This window comes from Lepus europaeus, chromosome 5 (assembly GCF_033115175.1).
Source record: "Lepus europaeus isolate LE1 chromosome 5, mLepTim1.pri, whole genome shotgun sequence".
Lineage (NCBI taxonomy): Eukaryota > Metazoa > Chordata > Mammalia > Lagomorpha > Leporidae > Lepus > Lepus europaeus.
The window spans coordinates 55,946,397-55,964,404 of NC_084831.1; the positions used below are offsets into that span (position 1 = coordinate 55,946,397).

Sequence of the window (18,008 nt, forward strand, 5' to 3'; positions counted from 1 at the left end):
TTTTGAAGCATGTCAATTACAGTGCAGTATGAATGATACAGTGGAAGCTGGCACAATTGTTAGGGACAAAAAAGAGTTAAGCATACTGAAGGGGTCTGTTAGGAAAGTCATTAAAAATATTAAGAATAATCTTAGTGATGAAAATTCCAGAAACTGTTATTCTGTCGTTTCATTCTTCTGTGTTACCTGTTATCATAGTGTCTTTTGTCACAAAATGGTTTTGCAGATGGTGGAACATGCCAAATTTAAGAACGTTGACCACATGGCTTTTGTGTTGCCAGACCTTGAAATATTTGCATGTGCAGGATAATATCTAACTTGCTGTGCCATAACTGATAACTTCCACACAAATTCTGTGTCTTTTCAATGGCTTGCACTTGATTTTTTTTTCTTTTTTACTTTTTTCCACATGTTAGATTCCACATTGATAAGAGAGGGATAGAAACATAATTTAGGTTTGCAATCATTTGCATAGTTGTCCCATCCTTTCTTCTAAATCATAAGATACAAGGATCTGCAAAGAGCCTGGGATAAAGCAACATTACCAAGCATTACCACACACGGGGCTTGGTTTAGGCATTTTCATGGGTTTTATTTATACTCATCCTCGCTCGGTGATGGGTAGCATTAACCTTGTTTTTGCTGTTGAAGAAGCTGCGGCACAGAAGACCCCAAAGTCACCCAGCTAGCAAATGGTAAAGCTCCCATTCCAACCTTCTCTTCTTGCTGCTCTGCTGGTCTATCTCAGGTTACTGATGTGTGTCTTTTTTTTAAAATGTATTTATTTATTTGAGAGAGAGAAAGAGACAGACAGAGACTACTGGTTCACTCCCCAAATGCCCAGAGCCAGGAACTCAATCTGGGTCTCCTGCAGGGAAGGGAAGGATTTAACCACGTGAGCCATCACCAGCTTCTTCCAAGGGTACACGTTAGCAGGAAGCTGGAAACAGGAGTGGAGCCCAGGCACAGAATGTGGGATGCAGTTGTCCCAACCATGGTCTTAACCACTAGGCCAACACCAACCCATAGTGTGTGTTCTTAAGGAACTCACGTGAATTGTTTTAAGGAAGGAAAAGAAATGCTTTGTTTACTCCATCCTGGGTCAATGCCATTGTCCGTTAGGTAACTTCCGACCCTTACTTTCCAACTAATGCCCACTGGAAATCAGAAGGTAATTTGCTCATAAACTGGAAAATAATTTGATCTTGTGATTCAAGGATTCGACCTCTATTCCACTTAGTTTAAGACTATAATGTTTTTTTTTTAAAAAAGACTAGAGGTTTTACCTAAAAAGTATTGGTTGTCCTTTCAATGGTCCTTCGAAGCATGCATACTAAGCAAGCTCTTGAGAAGTCTTTCAGAGTGTGTAGAAGGAAGGAGCCCAGCTATGTCTAGAGGACAGCTACCACGCACTTGCATGATGTGTGGTGCTTTACACATTTATGGGGTTGGACCCTGAACCCTCATCTGTCTACATACAGCTCTGACCTTTTTACCAGACACTCCGCTACCTCTCATTTAAAGGTTTTTGAAAAATAAATCCAATAACAGCAATAGGCCCCACCTCTGGATTCTATCATGCTGGTTCCCACTATGTGATATAACATCAATAAATGTTTCCCCTACTAATAAAAAAAACAAAAAAAACAACCCTATCATGTGTCAGTATAGTATCATAGTACTATAGTATTATTCAGAGCAGTGATATTGGAAACCCACAGAACATTTCTTTCTGAATATCTGCAGAAGACACAGCTAAAATTTCGAGGACTGGTTAGTTCTAGACATACGAGCGATAAATTTAGAAGAAAGTTAAATCTACAGATGACAGGGCAGTTTTCACCACTTAGAATTTTTAAAAAGAACATTTCATTTTGAAAGGAAACAGTTCCTCTTGCGTTCTGCAAGCCAAGCCATGGACACATCCATTACAGGCCAGGGGACTCCTTGACACGGAATCGATAAGAAGCTGCTGAGCGGGGAGTGGCTCCCCAGTGTGAGACTCCCAGGAGCGCGGGGCAGCATCAGCTGTTGTCCCAGGCAAGGCTTCTCGGGGTCGCCCCTCAGCAGCCCACCTCTAGCGGCACAATCCGTGGAATCCTGTTTCTATAACTGCTTTAGAGCGTTTCATTTTTTTTTCTTCATTTCTTCCTTACAAAACCCATGGAAGATAAAGCAGAAATGCCCAGGACTGTTTTACCATATCATAAAACCACAGCCCAGGGGGCTGATAGATTTACCTAAGGTTGCAGCTGCCTTAACAGGAACCAGGTCTCCTATCTCTAGGACGTCTGTTTGTTCTACACTGGTGGTTCTCAACCAGAGTCAGGGAACATTTGGCAGTGTCTGGAGATACTTTGCTTATCACAACCAGGTGGAGCCAGGGGGTGCTACTGGCATGTACTCAGAGAGGCCAGGAATGCTGCGAACACCCCACATGACCCAAATGCACAAAGAATTATCCAGCCCCAAGTGGCAGCACTCCTAGGGTTGAAGAACATTTTTCTACACTATTCAGTTGAAGACTATAGAATAACAATAACATTAATCAGTAATCAGAATGTACTACCTGCTTACAGTGAGCCAAAAACTGTGCTAAGAGATTTTCATGCATTGGCTCCTAAGTATAAGTAGGTCCATACCTCTCTGAGTAGAATTTCAGTACACCCAAGAAGGAAAGTAACTTGTCCTAGGTCACATAGTTGTTAAGAAGTGGATCCAGGACTGGCCGGCACCGTGGCTCAACAGGCTAATCCTCCGCCTTGCGGCGCTGGCATACCAGGTTCTAGTCCCGGTCGGAGCGCCGGATTCTATCCTGGTTGCCCCTCTTCCAGGCCAGTTCTCTGCTGTGGAGGATGGCCCAAGTCCTTGGGCCCTGCACCCGCATGGGAGACCAGGAGAAGTACCTGGCTCCTCACGGATCAGCGTGATGCACCGGCCGCGGCGGCCATTGGAGGGTGAACCAACTGCAAAAGGAAGACCTTTCTCTCTGTCTCTCTCTCTCTCACTGTTCACTCTGCCTGTAAAAAAAAAAAAAAAAAAAAAAAAGGAAGTGGATCCAGGACTTAGACTAATAACCAGCTTATTGGTTAACCACACACTGGCTGTGTGTTTGTGTGTGTAGAGATGATGATGATACATAGATGGACAGAGAGATGGATCCATGAAAGAAAGAGAGAAAGAGAAAAGAAAGGAAGGGGAGGGGAGAGAAACACAGGAGGGAGAAAGGAAAGAAAAAGGTTTTCATCTTACAATAAGTGGTAAATTAGTGGGGCAGACTTTTGTTAAATATTTATTTATTCATTTATTTATTTATTTATTTGAAAGGCAGAGTTACAGAGGAGCAGAGGCAGAGAGAGAGAGAGAGATCTTTCATCCATTGATTGGTTCACACCCCAAATGGTCGCAATGGCTGGAGCTGGGCCGATCTGAAGCCAGGAGCCAGGAACTTCTAAATCCAGGTCTCCCATTAGGGTGCGGGAGCCCAAGCACTTGAACCATCTTCTACTGCTTTCCCAGGCCATAGCAGGGAGCTGAATTGAAAATGGAACAGCGGCACTCAACCCAGCGCCCAAATGGGATGCCAGCACTGCAGACAGTGGCTTTATCTGCTAAGCCACAGCACCAGCCCCCAGTGGGGCACAGATTCGAAATAAGTCCTTTTTCTCCTCTATCCCAAGTGGGATGGATTCTCATAGGAATGTTGCTGCATTCTTTAGTTAAGTCAAAGTTAAGGAAATTTCAAAATCTCCATGGGGTTACTCATTTCCCAGCTGTTTTAGTTCCAACCAAGTATGGCTAAAAGAAGTATAGGCCTAATTAAATAGAAAATGTGAACATTTGTTGTATTTTCTAAAATAAAATTAAGAACAATCTGCCACTGATAATTTTATCTTTGAACTTTCAAATAGAATAGAACATAAAATTAAGAACAACCAAAAATAGGATGGCTATGGATTTTGGGAATTGGCTTGACTGGAAAGTGAAAAACAAAACAAAACAAAAAGGACAAAAGATGCTTTGGGCAAGACCTGACCTTTCACCCTCACTGTCCTTTCTTTCATGTTCCAGGCATATAACAATTAGAATGATTAATTATTTATTCAGTCACTCACTGAAACCTGTGTGTGTGTGTGTGTGTGTGTACTGAGCGTCTCTGATGATTTGGTCTCTGAAGAAGGCAGAGCACAACATGCCCTCACATGGCTTACAATCCAGTGACAGAGTCTGATGACAACATGTGAATCACATGAAGTGCCATCATAGACCGCCCAACATTTACATCTACGATCAGGGTGCTTCGTGTTTTCATGATGACTGCTGCTGAGTTCTCTACACTACCATCTGGCCTAAGACTTGGCTGATACTTAATGAAATGTGTTGAATTAATTAATGTGATCCTCACAATCACCACAGATAAAAGTATCATCTCTGTTGTACCAATGGCAAAGCGGAGGTAGTGCTGTTTTACTAAAGCCAAGATCCAAACCAAGTCCATGGAACTCCAGATCTAGGCCTTTGTCTACCATGCCACAGTTATTTAAAGAACAAATTCTAGATTATTGCAGAGGAATAATGATGTCTTTGTAATTTTCCTCCCCCTTTGATTATGACAAATTGTTTGTGTCTCTGACATGCTGTGCGTTGATTTTTCTTACTCAGAGGACAAGGCATCCAGGAATGGAGCCCCCAGCCACAAGGACTTTTGCTCTGGGACCCTAGGGGGCTCCACCTAGATTCAGCCCTGCCTGGACCAGTTCTTCCATCAGCTCCACCTACTTCTCATGGTGTTTGCCTCTGCCCATTAAGTCTCATTTCTCTTCCTTTCCTGGAACCCTGGTCTCCAGTTCTCACAGTCGGCCATCTTCTCAGAGACGCCGTGCGCAGCTTCAGAAACTATGCTTTTTCTCCTCTCGCCACTGTGGCCTCCTCAAGTCCACCTGGGGTTGGAGGGAAACTCAATTGAAAGGAAACATTTTGCCTATGTTCTTTCCAGCTGTCATCTAGTCACACCTCCCAGGGTCACCATTTCCCTGTAGCCCTTAGGATTTGCTCAGGGGCTGGCACTGTGGGAAATACCTCCGGAGCTCCTTGTGCGATGATCTGGCCATTTTGCTTTGGCTATCCTCCACCTCATGACTTACGTTCTTTCTCCCTCCCCTGCCATTTGAGAGCCCATATTTGCTTCTTTCTCAGTTTGTAAGGGGAGGCAGAACCCTGTTTACGTTGGTGTTTTCATGGTCAAACCTTGGCCCTTTATGTTACTGGATAAAGTCTTGAGACTGTATTTCTTCCCTAGCCATGCCAGGATGTCTGTTTCTCCTGCAACAGGTTTCTCCCTCTACCAAACCACCAGAACGTGCAAGCGGCAGTATTGCTTTTATTCCTAAATCAGTTTCACTGAAGAGTACCCATTAACAGGGAAAGTAGTGAACCATTTGGCTCCATTTGGAGTTTTCATACCTGGCCTATTGCTTTTGTATTTCCTTTTAAGACTTGGGCTTGTAACAGTTTGCCAAAGGGCACGTTGCCCAGTTCTATGCCTGAATAGCCTTGACTTGTCCCATAACCCTGCAGACACCCACCCTGGGTTCTGCTTTGTCACAAACCATTTTCTCCAGCGTGGTGGTTTACAGTTCGGGGCAAGGCAGATGTTTTCCAGATTGCGAACACTGCAGTTTTTTAACTCACTCTGTCAGCAGCCTTCTCCCATATTTCATAGAAGACCTGTTATAAGGCAATTTGTCTTTCAGCCATTTCTTCAAACCAAAATTGAACATTACAGAGAATTGGATGGTGGGGAGGGGCAAGGGAGGAGGGAATAGAGGACTGCTTTGTACAGTTTGACGCTTGCAGAAAGAGTTATTTTTGTGCTTCAGAGATTTCCAAGATGTATTTTAGTTTCCAGTCTTTACACATTTTCACCAAAGTAAAGAACAATAGTGACCCAAAACTTATAGCTAAGTCATGTTCTTTAAACATTTTTAACCAGAAAAATAGTTTTCTCTCAAAGATTTTTACTATTATTTGTCCCAATATGTATACACAAGTGCTGTGTCCCAGTGTGTAAGCTGCTCTGGTGATACGCTTTGGAAAGCTCTTCTCTCTTCAGGCCCACCACCCAGGAGGTGCCCTGTTCCATCTTAACCAATTGCTGTACAAAACTATTGGCTTTGTATCAGTCTCTGTATCCATCAAGGTTCTACAAGAAACAAATGGCACAAGCAAGCAGACTAAGGGAAATTTTATTTAAAAATTATTTATAAAGGTATGGGGGAAAATGAATGGGAACCAATGAGGAGAAGGACAGGGCCCAGAGTTATCACGTATGGGAGATAGTACTCTCCTAGACCTATTCCCACACCCGGGAGAGCATAGCGGAGGCCCTGCTGTGACAGCATTTGGTAGAGTGATGCTGCCAACCCTCAGCAGCCCAGCAAGGAGGAAGCCAGGGGAACAGATATGTCAACTGGGCCCTCTTCCTGCTCTCCGTCTCCTGCCCATGACTCTCACTGGCTGAACCTAACCGGGAGCCAGAGCCCAAGAGTGCTCATTGATAATATCCATAAAGACTAGCTTCAGCATGGACTTGGATAGAAAAGGGCCGAGACTGGATCTGGGGAGCTGAGGACAAGGAGGATAAATACCATCACTGACTTTACATTGCTTTGGGACAGGCAGAAGTTCAGTAGGGGCCTAAGTCACACTAACTCAGTTTATGAAACCAGAGAACCTTGGGAGGAGTCATAGAAAATATCCAATCTCGCCGGCGCCGCGGCTCAATAGGCTAATCCTCCGCCTAGCGGCGCCGGCACACCAGGTTCTAGTCCCGGTCGGGGCGCCGGATTCTGTCCCAGTTGCCCCTCTTCCAGGCCAGCTCTCTGCTGTGGCCAGGGAGTGCAGTGGAGGATGGCCCAAGTGCTTGGGCCCTGCACCCCATGGGAGACCAGGAGAAGCACCTGGCTCCTGCCATCGGATCAGCGCGGTGCGCCGGCCGCAGCGCGCCGGCGGCGACGGCCATTGGAGGGTGAACCAACAGCAAAGGAAGACCTTTCTCTCTGTCTCTCTCTCTCTCACTGTCCACTCTGCCTGTCAAAAATTAAAAAAAAAAAAAGAAAATCCAATCTCTGCCTGAACATCACCAGGCATCTCCAGAGATAGGGGAAATGTTCCATTTCCTAGTGGCTATGGGGTGGCTCGCAGGACTCAAACAGACTGCCTTTTTAAGATAGAAATCAAAACTTAAATGTGAAATCTTATTTTTTTAAATGATGGCCACTAGTTCAGATTAAAAAAAAAAAAAAAACTCTGATAAGGAGCCTATAGACTAGATTCTGTTTTAAACCTCTGTTGCAATTTGTCATCCATCTTTGAAGACACCTGTTGCATCTTTCATTTGATTTTTCTCTTTGGTCTAAAAGCACAAAGCTCCTCCTACTTTTCCTTACTCATCCTCTTCTGTTAGATATTTCTTGCTCTTTCAGAACCTTTCTTAAAAATGTGACTCTTGGCAGAGAAGATGCTTTTCCATGTTTGTTTGTTTGTTTGTTTGTTTTTTAATATTTATTTGAAAGCATTACAAAGAGAGAGGAAGAGACAGAGAGAGAGAAAGAGAAAAAGAGAGATCCTCCATCTACTGGTTGACTCCCCAAATGGTGCAACAGCCAGGGCTGGGCCAGCCTGAAGCCAGAAGCCAGGAGCTCCATCCAGGTCTCACAAGCTCTGCTTTCCCAGGTGCCTTAGCTGGGAGCTGTACTGGAAATGGAGCAGCTAGGACTCAAACCAGTGCCTATGTGGAATGCCAGCACTGCAGACGGCGGCTTAACCCACTGCACCACAGTACCAGCCTCACTTTTCAGTGTTTATTTATTTATTTATTTTTTAAGCAGAACAAGTAGGACACCATGCTGTTTTTGACCATTACCTAGTTTCTCAATGAAGGCAATTATGTTGCTGTAAGTACCATATATGGAATTTTCAGAAGATTATATTATTCAGTTGCTGGATGCAACTGAGCCTTCAAGCCTCCACTAAAATTTATTGGTAGTCTTTTGAGGTTGTTTGGCTTAATTACATCAATAGTTATTTGGATTTGTCTAATTATTTATTTTATAAGCAAGGTTTTTTCACCTAACTGGAAGCTTTTCTAAAATTTTAGTTGCCAGTTTGGGTTCATTATTTTAATCTGTGGTGCATGAACATGTAAAATTTTAATTCTAAAGTTTAACAAGCATCTTTCCTAGATGTGGGCCTTCTATAATTTGACATTTTAATGTTAGTGTTGAATAGACAGGTTCCCTCAAGCATAGCCCTCTACAAGTTGATGTTGATTTGCTGATTAACACTGTCAGGGAAAGACATATGGTGAATTACAAATCCACCCAGTGGTGTTGTCATCCAGCCCTCCGTTTTGTCCGTATGGATATCAGGAGCCACTTGATGAGACATTTGGCTGAGATTTAAATGTGCCTCACCTATCACTCCAAAGTAATCCTATCGAACACCAGACAGACTTAATTTTTACAATGTATTGAATTTTGGCAGTTAAATATTAGTCCAGTGGAAAATCAGGCAAGTTCAAGCAAGGTTGAGACACTGCTGCGGATGCCCACATCCCATTTCAGAGTAACTGGCTCCAAGTCCTGGCTCTGTTTCCAGACAATGCACACTCTGGGAGATAGCAGGGGATGGCTCAAGCATTTGAGTCATCCATGTAGGAGACCTTGAGTGAGTTCCTGGCTCCTGGGGAATGAACCAGGAAGAGCTTTCCTTTCTGTCTCTGTCTCTGTCATTCAAATAAATTTTTAAAGATAAATAAAAAAAAATTAAAAGTGAGCAAAGGGCCTGAGTAGACATTTCTCCAAAGAAGACTTACAAATAGCTAATGAGCATATGAAAAGATGATTAGTGTCACTAATCATTTGAGAAATGCAAATCCAAACCCCAGTGAGATACCATCTCACACCCATGAGAATGGCCACTATCAAAGAAAAGAAAAGAAAAGAAAATGGAAGAAAGGAAAAAAAGAAAAGAAAAAGGAAGAAAGGAAAAAAAAGTGCTAGTGAAGACATGGAGATATTGGAATCACTGTGCACTGTTGGTGGGACTATAAAATGGTACAGCTGTTATGAAAGTTTTTAAATAGAATTGCCATATGGTCCAGAAATCCCACTTCTGGGTATTTATCTAAAAGATTTGAAGGCAGTATCTCAAAAAGATATTTACACATCCATGTTCATTGCAGCATTTTTGCTGTAGCCAGAAAGTGAAAGTAATCCAGATACCCATTAATGTATGAATGAATAATGGTATATTCAAGACTACTTCAATGCATTCATGGAAAAATACAATTAAAAGGTGGTTATTTTGGTGAAAAAATGTATTTATTTGTTTATTTATTTATTTGAAAGTCAGAGCTAAAGAGAGAGAGGGGGAGAGAGAGAAAGAGATCTTCCATTTGCTTATTCCCTCCCCAGATGGGATCTTCCATTTGCTTATTCCCTCCCCAGATGGCCACAATGGCTGGCGCTAGGCCAGGCAGAAGCCAGGAACCAGGAGCTTCTTCCAGGTCTCCCATGTGGATGGCAGGGGCCCAAGCCCTTAGGCCATCTCTGCTGCTTTCCCCAGGCCATTAGCAGGGAACTAGATCAGATTGGAGGAGCCAGGAATCAAAGCAGCATCTATATGGGATGCCATCACTGCAGGCAGCTTTACCCACTGCACCACAATGCCTGCCCCTTAGTAAAATAAAAAAAATTTTTTTTTAGTTTTCTTCAGAAAGTTCATGAAGAATTCATATTAGGGAAAAAGTATACATGAGTTTCGAAAACTTTTGTACTAAAATAAACTTGTCTTTTAATTCTATTTTCCACCAGTTTTTTGAAGTGCCCCCTGCATACAATGAATCATTGAGTCTTATAAAGGAAGGAAATCCTATCACTTGATGCAGCATGATGAAGCTTGAGGACTTAGCATAGCAGGGCTAAGTGAAAGAAGTCAGTCACAGATGTATCTTGTATGATCCCACTTACAAGAAGAATCTACAGTGGTAAAATTCATAGAGACAGAAAGTAATTGATGGTTGCTAGTGGGGGAGAGGGGCTGCAGATGATGGGGACTTATTCAAGGTGAGCTTCAGTTTTGCCAGATGAAAAAATTCTAAAGATTGGTTGCACATGCAAGTGTGCTTAACTTTACTGAACTGTACAATTAAAAAGGGATAAGATGGTAAATTTTATGTTCTACTTTTACAATTTAAAAGTTAATTTTTAAGAATTAAAAAAAAAAAAAGGCTAGCCAAACTCTTTCCTTTTCTAAAAGGGGAGACTGAGGCCCTAGGAGTTTATAAAACTTGAAGTGAATAGGTATGGATTCCAGTTAGGAAAAGTTTTCTCAACTGCTCACCAATGAGTTACTGCCCCCTCACTCATGATAGTTAAACCAAATTCTGCAGAGAAAAAAATGTAATCACTAAGTAAGTCCTATTTCGTGTTCTCTAAAGAATTCATTTGAGAATACATAAAGCAATAGATCATCTACTTAATGTTTCCATCATCAAGTGGAGAGAGGGAATACCTGAGCCCAGCATGCCTTCAGAGAGCCTAATTACCACCTTTTCCTCGTTGGCTTCCAGGCATAGCTTAAATATCATGCGTACAGGCCCCTATCTGCTACACACCAACTTGTTTTATAGCTTTCAAATTATAAATGCTTGTGATTCCTGTTCATTTTCTATGGTTCTGAATTTTTTTAGACAAGATCATACTTTGGACTATTGTCAGTTCCTTTGAACTTGAAGATTCTGTAAGATTTCTCCCCATCTTTGCCATATTTAAAAACAGAGCATGTTTTTGTTTCAATTCAAACTAATATCCCAGATGATGTTTCACTTTATACAAGAACCTTCTGAGTAAGAAATGACGTTTACCTTGCTTTAAGCCCTAGGATAAGAAAGGAGTATTTTCTCCATTATATTTAATTGCTAATCAAAGTATTGAATGTCATTGTAAAAATAAAATAGGAATGTCAGATGTGAACTGTAATACCAAATTGTTGATTTTTAAAAGAAAATTAATTATGTGATCCAGACTAAATTGTTGGTTCAAAAATCCCAAATATTTAGCTTGATGTAACTAATGTGTGCATTTAACTTCTTTTTTTAAAAAAAAGATTTATGTATTTTATTTGAAAGGCAGAGTTACAGAAGGGGGAGAGAGAGAGAGAGAGACAGAGGTCTTCTATCTGCTGGTTCACTCCCCAAATGGCTCCAATAGCCAGAGCTGCACCGATCTGAAGCCAGGAGCTAGGAGCTTTTTCTGGGTCTCCCATGTGAGTGCAGGAACCCAAGGACCTGGGTCATCTTCCACTGCTTTCTCAGGCCATAGCAGAGAGCTGGATTGGAAGTGGAGCAGCTGGGACTCGAACCTGCGCCCATATGAGATGCCGGCACCGCAGGCGGTGGCTTTATTAGGTATACCACAGTGCCAGCGCCATGCATTTTAACTTCTAAACAGTTACTATAAAGTATTAAAAATCTTCACTATTCTAATTTTCAGCAGTTTTCTCTGCAATGCATCAGAGTTTCCCATTACTCTTTCAAGTGAACACCAAGAACAATGCCCATTGTTCTGAGATTTTTTTTTAAGATAGTCTGATCTTGACTAAAGTTTAGCCTCATTGAAAGAGAACCTTGGACTGTTAAGGAGAATGTTGAAAAAATACTTCTGTGTAATATTTTAGGGTCATTTTTACTAGTAACATAAGTGTAATTGTAGAAGGATAGACACATTAAAGATGGACAAGCTTGGGTCCCAACCCAGACTCTACTACTTTCTGGCTTTGGCAAATTATTTGTGCTTTCTTAGTCTTCACATCCCAATCAAGATAAACCAAAGTGTCAGGTTAAAAATAGAAATAAAAATGTAGGACATTTAAAAGAGACTGGATAGATGCCAGTTTTAAATTTGTTATTAGCAAGGCTAATTGCTCTATGGACTATTTTATGTAAGATTTTTTTTTAACCAGATATTGAATCTCCCGCTTCTACATGGAGAGCTGTGTGGGGAAGGAAGCCTGCTTTATCATAGACTTACAATGGGCCTGAATTTGTTTTCTGTCACTTCCAACATGACTACATATTGTTCTGCTTGATTATTGCACTTGGCAAGGAGACACTGCACCCCTTGTGCTCGTTTGCATATCCTCTGTGTAATCAGAAGGAGCCAAGTTTGATTGTGTTTAAAGGATTTAGCTTCTTGAAGTTTGTTCTCCTGCAGACCTACAGGGGGGTTTGTCCCAGACCTCCGTTTACATGAAAGGCCTTCCCCGAATAGCCTGATAGGGAATGAATACAGAATAGAATCCTTTATGTGCCAGACAGGTGAGACCCTACTCTCTCGTTGCTAAAATCTAGACTGGAAAATGACTTGTGTTACATTAGTACTAAATTAGCCTCATTGCTTTTGTGATCATTAATGCTCATTATGATTTCACTGAAAATCCAAGAATAACAACACAGATTTTTACCCCCTAGGGTACTATGAAACTTGAAAATGTTTTATAATGTTAATAATAATCCCAGCATCCAACAACAGCATGGTAATTTTCAATTTTTCAAGGTTCTTTCATGAATATTATTTGATTATCTCATGAACTGAATCAGATTGGTAGAGCAGGTTTTAGCCCAGCTGAATAAATGAGAAAATGGAGATCAGAGAGGCTGTTTCTTGCTTAAGGTCATTTAGAATTTCCAGCCCAAAACTTTGATCCCTGAATCCTCTTCTACTCTAAAGGTAAACACTGAGTGAGTGAATTGTAACAGGAACTAAAATAGATACTCTCCACTTCTTACAAGGATTCTATGAAGTAGGTATTATTCCCCTTTTCCAGATGAGCTTGCCAAGGTTGTCTACTGAAAGTCACCTGGAGAGTGACAAAGGGAGCATTCAGTGGCTTCTGATTACAAGGCACTCTTCTGCATAGTGGGCCCATCTCCACCTTCTAACTCCAGCCTCCTTCCAAGGCAGACCATGGTAGACAGTGATGATGGCCTAAGTAATTGTGTTCCTGCCACCCTCATAGGAGACCTGCATTGTGCCCCAGGCTCCTGGCTCCAGCCCTCGCCGTTGTGTGCACCCGGGTAGTGAACCAGTGATTGAGGAAGCCCTTGTGCACTTTCTCACTCTGTCTCTCCACCTTCATCTCAGATAAATAATAGTAAAGGTTTTTTTCAGATAGTTTCTAGCTGTGGTTGATTGAATCCACAGGTGCAGAACCCATGGATCTGGAGGGCCAACTATAGATAAATATGCATATTCGCATTCACACACACAGGCTACCACTCGTGATTCCTTCCTTCCTATCTATGCACATGTTGACTATGTGTACATCTATGCAGACAGTCACTACTAAAGTGCCTGCCTACCAGTGATCACAGTGCCCTCCAGCAAAGCCTGGAGGATGGATTTACCTGTCAAAGTACTGCATACATAAGCAGCATGCCTGTTCAGTGTTATTCTCACCTTTCAGATCCCACTCATCCATCCTACCTCCAAGAGGAACCTTGAGAAAACAAATGCAGAAAAACAGCGGCGGTGTGGTTTAGTATCTAGAATGGGCGGCATGAAAAATCCCAGCTTCTGACTTACTAGCTGCATGTCCTCAGGCAGTTACCTAGCTGCTCTTTCTGCTTCCTTACCCATAAAAACAGAGAGAATGATGTCACCTATAACATGGAATTGGTTGGGAGAATAAAATGAGTTCATGAAGAGTACCTGGTCCATGGGAACAGTAATAGTTTATGTGGTTTTGACAAGTAGAAAACATTCAATAAGTATCAAATGTAGTGTTTTTATTATCTTCAATCACCATATTTAACTCCCCCAAATTCTCCTGAGGGGCTAACCCATGGAGCAGAATCCCAACACCCAGCCAGTACTGCTCCTTTCCAACATCTCATGCAGAGTCTGTTTATGTAAGATTGAAAAATGTGCTGAGTCACTGCTATTTCTCACTTGAACAGAAGGCTCAAAGAAGGCATGGACAAGTCAAAACTATGTAAAGGATGTTCAAGGATATTCTCGGTTACACGTACAAGAGAAGCTCACTGTTTCAAAGAACTTTGTGGGTCTTTTCATCATCCAGTTCATACTTCCATTGTAGCATTTGTAACACACTGTAATTATCTTTTCTCTATTTCCATACCAACCATGAGCTTCTTAAGGGCAGAGGAGGGGCCAGCACTGTGGCATAGCAGATAAAGCCGCCGCTTGTAGTGTCGGCATCCCATATGGGCACCACTTCAAGATCCAGCTGCTCCATTTCCAATCCAGCTCTCTGCTATGGCCTGAGAAAGCAGTAGAAGATGGCCCAAGTCCTTGGGCCCCCGCAGCCACATGGGAGACCTAGAAGAAACTCCTGGCTCCTAGCTTCTGATTGGCCCAGCTCCAGCCTTTGTGGCCAACTGGGGAGTGAACCATCGGATGGAAGACCTCTCTCTTTCTCTCTCTGCCTCTCCTTCTCTCTGTGTAGCTCTGACTTTCATATAAATAAATAAATTTTAAGAAAAAAAAAGGCAGAGCATGCGTCATATTCAATTTTACATCCCCAGGACCTGGAATAGTACTTAACACTTGTTTATTTTACTAAGAGTAGGATAATTGCATGGATGCATGATTCATTCATTGGCAAAGTAAATAATCATCTCTGGATATTGTGCCAATCTGAATTTTCACAGCTTGAATTTTCTTTTTTTTTTTTAAGATTTATTTATTTGAAAGGCAGAGTTACACAGACGCAGAGGGAGAGACAGAAAGAGAGGTCTTCCATCCACTGGTTCACTCCCCAGATGGCCACAATGGCCGGGGCTGCATCGATCTGAAGCCAGGAGCCTGCAGGTTTTTCTAGGTCTCTCACATGGGTGCAGGGCCCAAGGACTTGGGCCATCTTCTACTGCTTTTCCAGGCCATGGCAGAGAGCTGGATCAGAAGTGGAGCAGCCGGAACTTGACCCTGCGCCTGTAAGCTTTACCCACTACACCACAGCACCAGCCCCCCAGCTTAAGTTTTCTTAGAGAAAGATAGCTGGGATGGCATTGTGCAGTGGGTTAAGTCAACATTTGGGCACCCACATTACTGGGATGAAGTCTCACGTCTGCTTGCTATCCAGCTTCCCTCTAATTTGCCTGAGAGGCAAGAGATGATGGCTCAAGCATTTGGTTCCCTGATATCTGTGTGGGAGAGCTGGCTGGAGTTTCTGGCTCCTGGCTTCGACCTGACCAAATCTCACTATTGCGAACATTTTGGGAGTAAACCAGTGCATGAAAGCTAGCTCTCTCTCTCTCTCTCTCTCTCTCTCTCTATTCTTTCAAATGAATAACAATTTTAAAAAGTGAAAAGAAAAACTAGCTGATTTTGGTTTTCAGGGCAAGTCATTATTTCACCCTTCTAATTACTATACCATAATTTTTAAAAAAGATTTATTTATTTATTTATTTGAATGGCAGAGTTATAGAGAGAAGGAGAGAGACAGAGAAAGATCTTCCCATCTACTGGTTCACTCCTCAAATGGCCACAATAGCTATGGCTGGGCCAAGCCAAGGTTAGGAACGTGAACTCCATCCAGGTGCCTCACATGGGTGGCAGGGGCACAAGTACCTGAACCATCATCCTTTGCTTTCCCAGGCACATTAGCAGGGAGCTGGCTCAGAAGTGGAGCAACTGGGACCTGAACAGGCGCTCAGATGTGATGTCGGCATCACAGAAAACACTGGCCCCACATCCCGTAACTCTTTTATTTGTTTTACCAGTCAAATAATCCATTAATAATATATGCCCTAAGTATTTGGTTTTAATGGTCAGATGCCAAGCAATAAAAAGGAAAAGTATACCTCCTGTCCTTCTATGTATATTATGTTCTTTGCCAAGCAATGGGAAAGTGGATGTCTAAGATTTCAAAAATATACTTCAAAGTGTTAGCACTTATAATTATTGGGTTCATATGAAACCATTTAAGGAGAATTCTAGGGTTTCAAAAGAGTGTCAAGCTGTAGAGTGCTGCTGTGCTGGAGGAAATCGTAGATGCCATTCCGAAACAGACACTTCACTCTTGTAGATGAGAGACTGGGAAGCCTACAGCCGCGCGTGATTAGTTCAGGTCACAAAGCTCATCAGACTGGACTTCCAGCCCCTGTGTGGCCAGGCCAGTGACTCTTTGCGTGGTAGAACCAGGATTCCTAAGCAGTGGTGATTCTGGAACACGTAGGACTGGCTCTGTAAGTCCAAACCACTCAAGGCAAGAGCATGATTTCTAGAACACCCTGTTGCAGCGGTGGATCTGGGCTGGCAGCCAATGGAAGAAGAGCCCTGGGATCCGCATTAAGGCTCTTGGATATATACAGTCCGTTCACGTGGCGTTTAACTTTGAAGGTGTTGGAGAAATGCAGGTCTGCTGCTAGAGTAAGGCAACAGCCGAGAGGACCCACACACATACGAAGTCTTTATAATGTCCCTCTGAAATTTTTAAACGTTTGAACTTTAAACTTTTAAACTTCAATAAATTACATTGAAAGTTTGATAGAAGCAAATTGTAATAAGCATTGGATTCTTTTTTTTTTTCTTGCAGTGGATTTTTGTGTATAGAAGAAGAGAAGTTCATTTTAAACTGTGCAGTGTAATATTATACATGGTATTTTAATGAGTGGAACTCTTGCTCTTTCTTGTTTCTCCATCCAGATTCAAAGGACTCCAAAGAGAAGAATAAAATGGAAATCCTGTACATACTGGTGCCAAGTGTTACCATCCCCCTGGCCATTGCTTTACTCTTCTTTTTCATTTGTGTCTGCCGCAATAACCAGAAGTCATCGTCACCACCAGTCCAAAGGCAACCGAAACACGTCAGAGGTCAAAATGTGGAGATGTCAATGCTGAATGCTTATAAACCCAAGGTAAAGTTCGCAGTACAGAGCTGCATATATTCCCTGGGCTTCAGGTGAAAGCAAAACACTATGACCTTCCCAAGCCTAGAAATGAAATAATACAGAATCAGAATTTTATAAGTGCTGCAGTTTATTTTCAGCCCAACTTTGCCCAAGGTGCTTTGAACTTAACCTCCCTCAGTATGTCCTCAACAGTGGTGGACCAGCCACATCACTGCCTTCCCTTAGAGTTGCAGGGCCAACAGGAATCTGTAGGAGACCTTCCCAGCCAACCCACAGGACTCAGACTGTGAGGTTATTGTTCAAAATTCCAAAGAAGGAAATTCTAGGGGCCAGTGCGGTAGTGCAGTGGGTTAAACCACTGCTTGCAACACTGGCATCCCATAGCTGAGCACCAGTTGGAGTCTTGGCTGCTCCACTTCCAGTTCAGCTTCCTGCTAATGCTCCCAGGGAAAGCAATGGAAGATGACCCCCAAGTACCTGGGTTCCTGCCACCTGTGTGGGAGACTCAGATGGAGTTCATGGCTCCTGGCTTTGGCCTGGCCCTGCCCTGTTGTTGTAGCCATTTGGGGAGTGAGCCCACGGATGGAAAATCTCTTTCACTCTACCTTTCAAATAAATAAAAAAATTCTATCCTCTTCCAACCACACTGCAAGAAAGGGAGAGCCAACATTCATTCACAAACTTAACTGTCAGTCTTTTGTATTGCCCAACAAGGTACATCTAGTTAAAACTGCTCCACTACATAGTTAGACATGATTAAGACAGTTTTACATTATTTGTTTCTACAACAACAACAACAACAAAATCCTTTTAAGGCCTAACTTAGACATTTTTGGAGAAGCATTGTCCTCCCAGCAACCTGTGGGTGCTTTTTGCGAGATAAACCACTTCAGCCTTTCCCCTCTGCTTAATCACCCACTTCCTCCTCGCATTTCCTCCACATCTTTCAACATTTGGGTTGCTGGAGCTCCTAGCAAGGACCCAGGGTCACAGGCCCTCACCCTACACAGAGCACCCCGCGCCTCACTTGGAGCTGAAACGCTACAGGGCTTTCTCTCAGGAAAGCCCACAG

General features: G+C 42.6%; 1 protein-coding gene across 1 annotated transcript in view; it reads left to right on the forward strand.

Annotated features, from left to right (window-relative positions):
- Positions 1-18,008, forward strand: part of ROR1 (receptor tyrosine kinase like orphan receptor 1) — a 475,658-nt gene that overhangs the window by 437,883 nt on the left and 19,767 nt on the right. Inside the window, exon 10 of the mRNA XM_062190090.1 lies at positions 16,731-16,942. Coding sequence (XP_062046074.1) covers positions 16,731-16,942 — 212 coding nt within the window. The remainder of the gene's footprint in view (positions 1-16,730; positions 16,943-18,008) is intronic.